This window comes from Gossypium arboreum, chromosome 6 (genome assembly GCF_025698485.1).
Source record: "Gossypium arboreum isolate Shixiya-1 chromosome 6, ASM2569848v2, whole genome shotgun sequence".
Classification (NCBI taxonomy): Eukaryota; Viridiplantae; Streptophyta; class Magnoliopsida; order Malvales; family Malvaceae; genus Gossypium; species Gossypium arboreum.
The window spans coordinates 112,023,421-112,032,891 of NC_069075.1; the positions used below are offsets into that span (position 1 = coordinate 112,023,421).

At 29.9% G+C, this 9,471-nt stretch overlaps 1 protein-coding gene across 1 annotated transcript; it reads right to left on the reverse strand.

The window, feature by feature from the left end:
• Positions 1-1,216: 1,216 nt before the first annotated feature.
• LOC108478494 (uncharacterized) lies at positions 1,217-1,781 on the reverse strand. The gene has a single exon (XM_017780953.2). It carries the CDS (start codon positions 1,670-1,672, stop codon positions 1,325-1,327), a length of 348 nt encoding a protein of 115 aa, XP_017636442.1. The 5' UTR covers positions 1,673-1,781; the 3' UTR covers positions 1,217-1,324.
• Positions 1,782-9,471: the final 7,690 nt, after the last annotated feature.

Here is a 9,471-nt window from a genome sequence, read left to right on the forward strand (position 1 = left end):
CAAGGAAGCTTCAAACAAATACAGTTAGGGTTGGGGAAAATTATTTTTCGAGAAATTATAATATCTGAATCGAATTTTATTAGATAAAATAGATCTTTTATATTTAAAATAATAAAATAACTAAAATTTTCAAAAATAATTTTTAAAAGTTATTTATGATTTTTTTGAAAACTTATTAAAAACATCTAAAAATTATAAAACAGAAACCTTATCAAAATAAATTCAAACACTCAAACCCAAAATTAAAATAAATAAATAATAAAATTGAACTGAATTAAATTGTCATAAATGATTGAAAAAAAAAAGGGCTCATCCTGTCCTACTAAACTCTAGCAAGTGCCTATATTTCTCTTATGCATGTTCAATAAATTTAAATTCCTATCCTTTTCGAGTCAAGCTGAATATTTGATTTTGGGTTGTAAATTTTTAAAAACAAATACCAAAAAAGATAATAAACATTAAACACAATATCTTTTTCAATTTTAAAAAATCTCTCACTCATTGAATTAATTATTGTCTATAAATGAAGAAATAATTCTGGTTTGATTTTATTCCCAACGCTGTTATATTCGACATTGAAATACATGTAACAGCTTCCCATGAAAAAAGAAAGAAAACGGACTAGACGTAAGAGCAGAATGAAAAATGATTCAAGCCGTACCACATTCGATAATGCCAATTGCAATTCACCACACTCATGCCTAATGCCTAAATACTGAACCTCGTTTAAAAACAAAAATCTTGATTGGCTTGTCCTCCTCAATTCAGATTTTTTATTTGCATTTCTAATTCTCATCATTTTAAAGTTTTTGGATTTCTAGATATTCTACAACATTTGGTAGAGCAAAAGGAATAGAAACCAAACTTTTGGATTTATTTTTTTTTTTTTTTGTATACATTATAATTATGATTCTTGAAGGAGATGTGAATGGCCGGGCTCGAGAGTTCCAATCTCGGCGAACCTAGAAGGAGACCCAAAACTCCAAACAGATGAACAAGGCTCTCCATGGAGAACACATTCCAAGCAACAAATGCTTACCATTTAAACAAGACTCTCTGCTCAAAGCTGTTTAAAAAAACGTCAATCACCAAATTGAAACCCTCATTCAATATGCTAACACACTGGTAAAATAATCGATCATTTTAACAAATAAAGGTACACCTAATAGAGCAGAATTTAACCAAACTTACAATCAAGTTAGTCCACATCAATAAATTTTATCATAAGCCTTCCTTTTTTAAAATTCAAACTGTTTCTTTCTCTTTCACAACATACCTTGGATACAAGCAAAGATAAGCAAAAGATGGACAAAAGCTGCCATAATCACCACCACCCATAAACGACTTGTGTGTACTTCACTTTAAGCCACCTAAAGCTTCTCCTCAAGGACCCTTTGACCTTACCTTCAACACTGTACATCTTGTAGCTAGCAACCCTTTTCTTCCGTTGGAACTCAGGGTCAGCAAAGCTCCATGATTTTGAAGATGAAGCAGAAGTGCTCTTCCCTTTCTTCAACTTGAAGTCCCTGTTGTTAGCCATCTGAGACTGTGCATAGGAAACACTATAGGACCTGAGCTCATAACCTGAAGAAGGCCTAGGTGGCACCCCATGGTAGGTATCTAACTGCATCATCCCAGTACCATATGACCTTGATCTGTTGTAGTCTTCCATTGAAAGTTGTGGGAAGATCTCAAAGAGAGATTACTCAAGGAAGATGGTGGGCTAGTGGAGGCGTTTGTTTTGTTTTTGCCTGAATATATAAAACTGTGGGGTCTTATTAAAAAGTAGACAAAGCTACCGAATAGTTATTTTTGGGAAATAATTTAAGTTGGTAGATAAAATAGTGATTGACTTTGGAGACATGGGAATTGATTCTAGATGGCGTGTTTAAGGGGAAATCATGGTGTCCAATGATCTAATAATTATATGAATCAATTGAAAAAAAAAATTATCTTTTTTTTTTTTTTTTTTTGTAATTTTAAGTTATCAAACCCAGCTCACTAGTGTTGATCACGTCGGGTTTGAAAAGTATTTTACTATTTTTCTCCCAACTCGTATACTTTGAAGCAGTACAAATACTCAACTAAATACATCTTTTTCCATTTTTACTTGGTCGTTGAGAGCTTGACAGTTGAAGTCTACGCATACATTAATCATAACCGTTCATGTGTAAGACCATCCGCCAATGGTGAAAATCGTACTTGTGTGAATGGAGTAGAGCCATACCGATGAGCTGCATCAAGGACCAGGCTCGACAGAAAAGCTAAAGCCTTATCTTAATTGCAATTCTACAAGCTTTGCTCTTGCTTGGCCTGCAGATGCAGGTGACAAAGGATGGAGGTGGAGAAGCAAAGTGCTAACCTAAAGTTCATGAGTCAATAGGCCATAAAGCCCTGGCTGTTACAAAATGATAAAAACATGTGACCAAGAAATAGTCTAGCAACTCACAAATTGTCTTAACTTTCTTGAGCACACGGCTAGGTGAACCCCACTGGAGAGAATCTGTAGGTCGTCGTAGATACTGGTCACCTACGCAAACATGAACCTTAACACCAAGGTACGTAATCACCTAAAGCCTGATGATTTGTTGTGCTAATTTGCTGTAGAACTCCAGAGCATAGAGTTGTTGTGTTTCCTGTTCCGGACTGTGCTTGTTGAATCACATCAAGTCCCTTGAAAATGGTACAATCCCCCTTTGCTGAATTGCAGATTGCTTCTCAAACCCTTTACTGAAACATATGACTTAGCAAGCAGCTTTCAGTACAGTACTAGGCATGTAAAAGAGTAGGTTCGTGATAAATACAAAGAAATGAAAAGCATAAAAAAAACCTTTACATGTAAGTTAAAAACCTAAATTCAAAGCAGCCGAATTTGAATTCCCAGTAATTGACCAACAAAGTAGTAGCAATAAGACCGAGTTACCATAAGCATATATGCCTCTAAGAAGATTCTCTTGCAATCCCATAGCATTAAAACTGCCATAGATTTCTTTCATTAAAAACCGAAGCCTAGTGAACTATAAACAAACCAGCTAAAGAATCATAGAAAATAGGAAGCAATATAACAAATGAATCTGAAAGGGGTTTAGAGAATAAATGGAATATTGTTAGTCCATTTCATTTGACCAACTTTGAACCATATTTACCAAACCGTCGTCAACTTTACCCGTAGCTAACAACCTAAATTTCGGATTAAAATATAAAAGATATTTTATACAATAATAAAATTATATTTTAACTTCTTATAAAAATATATACTCAATTCTTTATAGCAAAAAAGATAACAAAATAAAAAAGAGTAAAAATGATGAAATGAGTGTAAATTCAGCACAATCGGGAGACCATCCATTACAAATTGATAGAAAAACAAGTGATGATTAAAAATTAGCCATGATGAATCAGTAATAGCATAAGAATTTTAATAGAAAGTATTCGACTGCCCTTTTCTGTTTTCTCGATTTTATCCCTTTGTTGCTATTGTGCGGCGTCGTTTGGTTATTGTTATTGTTATTATCCGTTTACATATGTTGATCCAATGGGTCAAAAAGGAGCTCTTATCATAAAATAATAGTAATAATCTATAACTATATATTAAAACGTAAGCAGCTGGGTTTTTTTTTTTTTTTAGAGAAAGTAACAGAGGGAAAAAGGTATAATTATCCCTCAGTCCCTTTTCTTTTTTAACTTTTGGATTAAGTCCCTCTACTTGCTTTTAGTTTTAAGAATTTCATCCATCTACTTTTTTTATTTAAAATTAAAGTTAAATTGATAACATTATTAAGTTATGTCTATAAATTTAAATATGAGTTATCAATTAAATTTAAATTTTAAATTAAACCTTTAAACATTAAAATATTGCATATTCAAAATCGACAAAAATCGATTTCAATTTTTCAATTAATTGCAGAGGAGCTAAAAGTATTAATTTTTATTTTGAATGAAGTATTTAGACAATTTTTGTCCATGCATCTATTTTCAAATAGATTGAAATCCATATTCTATTTATTTTAGGATTATTATCTCAATTGCCACTTAAACAAAATTACAAATCTAATATAAATTTAAATAAGCTCTTTTTCAAATTAAATAATAATTTATTTAAAATAATTAATTTTGATAAATTATCATAAATTTAGTAGGCATATTTTTAATCTATGCATAACTTTTTTTAAAAAAATTAAAATAGTTCTATTGTATATTTGCTTAGAGTTTGATTTAAATCCAAATTCAGTCCATTCAAGAATGATCTTATTTTAGGTTTTTACTTTAAAATGATTCCGAATTTGATTCACACATTAATATATAGTCAATTTTAAATGGTTATGGTCATAATATATTAATAATATTATTACCATCAAAAGATTTTACATAATAAATAATTAATTAGTTCTTTAAGGAAAAACAATAAATTACTTAAAATAATTTGTTGAATATTTAATTATAAAAAGTGATACTCTTTCCTCTCTTTTTTTAATGCCGGTTTGGATGTGACGTTGAAGAAAAATTGGTTATGATTAAGGCGTCGTCCATTTTAATTTATTAAATTACAATAATAAGCTTCGGTTCTTTTGGAAAGAACATAAAAATAGGGTATAAATTAAGTATATATTGTGCCATACAAAAATGGTGTATGTTTAAGTTTCTAATGTTTTTAAAATATTGTACCCATTTAAGGTTCAACATAACAAAATATTATACTTAATTGCCTTGATTACAAGGTAATTTTATTTAACGCAATTAATTCATTTTTAAAACAGTTGATGAAATGTCTTGTATTAGAGAAAATTTGTGTGAATTTTAAAATATTTGTATAGATGTTGTGTTATTAGATAGATTTTTTTTTTTTAAAGTAAAGAGTATTGTCTTTATTTGTTTATTTATGAGATATTTTTAGTACGGGAGAGGCAGCATCATCTTTAGTTTTATTTTTGTTTTATAATTCGTATTTGAGGTTTAGGATTAATTATCTCAACAAAGTTTTATTAGGCAGTGAAAAGGGGCGGCAGCATACACTACACACCAATGATTGTTCTTGTTTAGCTTTAATTACTTTTAATTATTTTCCTTTCTTGTTCTTTAGTTAGATTTAATCTAGCTTAAGGTAAATTATTTATTCGATGTTGGAGATCCCATTTGTATTCTCTGCTTCCATATTCGTTAATTCTTAATTAAAAAGGGTAGACGATATACACTCGGTGAATCGATACAATTCGTAATTATCAATCCACTAAAAAATAAATTGACGTGATTAATTGAGTAAATAGTTGAATATGTAAAGAGAATTAACAATCAAGTTTAAACAATCCGCTCATTTGAGGCCATTAATTTGAGCTGAGTCCTAGTTCACAAGACCGTCTCAAAATTAAATTGTAGAAGTTGCCTTTAATGTTATTTGATTGGTAAGGGTTATCATTTGAGTTGTTCCCGCAATTAATTTACATACAGAAGGGTTGGTGGTTTGAGACTGTTCCTCGATCACTAAAATCAATTTATCGGTAGTAGGAGAAAATTCATTGTTCGGGATCATTCAAGGTCAAAGTCAAAATCGTGCTTGAGGCTATAGTTTTCATTTAGTTAATTTATTTATATTTAATTTCAATTTGTATATTTTGATTACATTTTTATTTTCATTTAATTTTCTTCATTTTTTGTTTTTCATATTTAATCCCCTTTGTTTTTTGTACAGGTTTCACGAGTTGTGGACACAAAAATTACCTACAACATGTTCTAGTTATAATGAAATGCAAATTTGGATAGAATAGTTCTTGTGGGATTGGCCACAGTATTTATACCGCAAATTTAATTTTGATTTTAGGTGTAAAAATTTTATTTTTGGTAGATTTAACATTCATCAAATTTTGGTGCCGTTGGCAGGGCTGACACTATCTAATTTTGTTTATTTTTCTCTATGACCAGATTAAATTCAAAAGACCCACTCGTGTTCAACCCATAGATATTCATGCTAGATGAAAAGAAACGGTTAAATGAGACAAACGACCAAAAGAGTCAGATTCCCTACATTCTAAAGAAAATGACGAGATTGAGAAAGAAAATAAAGTAATAATAAAAAACGATGAGGAATCACTTTTTAAAATAGGAAATATGGCCCAGAATCAAACTATCAGACAACTTGCCAAGGCACTAGATGAACTGCAACTGCTATGTATCATCTCCTACCCCACCGTAAAGGCACCATTTGAGCTGAAATCAGGCCTAATACATTTATTGTCTACCTTTCATGACCTGCAAAACGAGAACGACACATATCCTAAAGAGTTTCCTATGGTTTGCTTAAGCAAGAAACTATAAAGAGTCCCTGAGGGCCACAAGAAAAAGAAGTATAATAAAGGGTATGACAAGGTAGACTTCTATGTTGTTATTCATGAAGCTATGGACGAGCTTATTGCGAAATCAGAGGCCTTGAACATAAATCCAGAAATTGCCCAGGGGTGACTATGCTGTTGTTGCATACCGTCGCGTATCCCGCTATCACTCAACCACTATATCCAGCCTCTTGAACATAAATCCCAAGTCGGATATTTCAAATAATAACCCAATATCCTCAAATCTCAACAAAAATGTTTGAATTTCTAACTTCCCTATTTCACTTTTCAGCAGTCAAAATAGACCCAAACCAAAACTAAAACTTTCCCTCTCCTTGAACAAAATGTAATAGTTGTGATTTGCAAAAGGGTCTCAAGCTTCAAAAAGAAAAAATCATGAAACTCAAAAATGTCCTTTGGTTTCTTCTTCTTCTTCTTCCCTGTGCTTGTTACTGAATTTATTCTTATTATTGATTCAACCAACCGCTCATTATTGGCGATCGGAGTTTAAGTTGGTGCTTTGAACAATGTTCTTTCTAGCATATACAACATGAAGGGAACAAAAGCAACTCACATTTTAGGCTTAGTCGCATGGGAGTATGGTTACTTGATAGAGGAAGTACCGTCTCTTCTAGTTTCTCATGTTGAAGAAAACAAGGTCAATTGATACACAAATCTAAACAGGGTAAGCTGAATGCTTTGAATGGGTATTAAATGTAACTAGTTTACAACTTATTCCCATCTTCATTTGCCTTTCACTAATTGGGTCTAGATGAAAATGACCTCGAAACTATTCTACCTTCACCCTCAGATCCCTTGGCTTCTGGTTTTTTACTTATCTCTCCAGACATCTGTATAGTTTGCTAGAAATTCTAAAGTCCTTTTAACTTAATTCTCGATCTTAACAGCATCACTCAACGATCAATTACAAGTGCCTCTAGAACCCAAAAATGTATTGGGCTCCCTAAGGTTATCTCGATCAAATGGCAACCACCTGAACAAGGTTGGTTTAAACTCAGCACCGACGGTTCCTCAAGAAGCAACCCGGGACTAGCCGAAGTGGGAGTGGTAATCCATAATTCTGATGGACTGTGGATAGTCTAAAACTGGCTATTGATCTTAATATCTAGAATATTGGGTTGAAGTGGATGCCACCATTGTTATTAGTTTGATTATGAACCACTCATCGAACTTTTGGAGACTGATTACAGGACCTCAATGGGTATATTCCAGAATAGTGGACTACGACGTCATGTTTTCTGTGAAGCCAATAGGTATGCGGATGCTTTAGCTCAAAAAGTAGTTTCTTTGTTTCTTAATTGAACTTGCCAGACTTTATAGCTACGCTTGTTAAAGCCGACATGATTGACTATCCTACTATTAATTAATCTATGAAATGCTCTTTTTTAACTACTGTTTTCGTTTGTTAATTATAATTTCTGGGTTTTCTCAAATTTTGATTTTTGAGATTCTATTGTGAAAACTATTTAATTTTGAAAAATATATTAAATTTTATTTTCATATTTGAACATATATTTTGTTAATAGCGTGGGCCATGGTTTTCAATCCTTGAAATTGCTTTTTCTTTTTAATTTGTAAATTTCATTTTACCAATCAGACATGAATGCTAAAAATGGCCAATTCACTAAAATTAATTACTAAATGTTGCTTTTTTTATATTATTTTATGAATTTAAATTTAATTTAGTAATATATCCTAAATCTTTAGATTATTAAATTGTCAAGTGATAATTACTTCTTATACGTACACCCAGCATATATTTTTATCCCTTACACAAATGGGATATAATTATTTAACTTAATACACTTTTCTTAATTATTAAAATTATAAAATATTATATAGCTATAATAAAACTTTTTTTGTTAACTCTACATAATCTTATACACAAATTTAACAATATAATATATTTATATCTGTAAAATTGATTATGGATTCATATATTACGCAATTTTTACCCTTAAAATTTTCATTATATTTCCAACTCTTTTTTTTTATATAAACAACACACAGCACTAGTTACAACTATTTTATATCAGAAGTCACTATCTGCTCAATGGATGAATAGAAGAAATTCGAAACAAAAGTCCTTATTGGTAGAATATTTTAATTTTTTAATATTTTCTATTGTATTTTAAAATTTAGAGAAAATTACTAAACACATCATTTTCCTGTTCGGTAAATGGAAAAGTTTGGACAAAAATATAAAACTCAAAAAATGAGCTTCGATAAAATTTAAGACCTGTTTTCTATATGGATCGGGCCTTGAGCAATATTTTTTTGGCTTCACCCGCCCAAATATATTATGTTATAAAAATAATTATATATTAAATCATTAACCAATTAACAATTAAACCCATTACCCAAAATCTTAAAAAAAATCTACCCAATTAAATAACTCAACCCAAAATATAAAATTTTAAAATTATATTTAATACAATAAAATATTTATTATATTTATTTGTGTTTTTAATATAATAAAATATTTATTAAATTTATGATTTTTTAGTATAAATACTTTTTAATGTGTTAGAAAATATTTATTTTAGCCTCTCTTTTTTACTGCAATTAGTGTATTATATTTTAAAAATAAAAATAAAAATTAATTTTAGAAAATCAAATATAGACGAACCAATGGGCTTGAATAAAAAATAAACCCTAAACATTTTAAAGCTTTTTAAAATGTATTTTAAGTTCATCACTATTTAAAAGCATAAATAATCTTACAATAAATTATTATAAATCATATTATTTAAATTTACTTAAAAATCAACATCATCAATTAATAACTAAAATTAACTTTAAAATATACATAGAAATATAATTTTAGAGAATCTACTATTATAATATTTATTTATAGTTTTCCAAATAATATCATATATCTATATGATAAATAATTTAATTATTTATAAACTTTTTTTTAAATCAAATTGGGATACTTTTATTGAAGTAAAACAAACCCAAACAAAGGAAAAAGCCCAACAAAGTTAAACACAACCGATCCAAAGATCAACACTGGAGCCCAAATGTCAAAACCAAAACAGAAAAATCTAGAAATAAAATAAAATAATAAAATAAAATAAATGCCTAGATAATCCTAGTTTGCCTTTAATGATTTGTCTCCAACTTT

Bases quoted from the DNA above. Each gene is read 5' to 3' on its own strand.
- LOC108478494 (XM_017780953.2), bottom strand. From the start codon at position 1,672: ATGGAAGACTACAACAGATCAAGGTCATATGGTACTGGGATGATGCAG.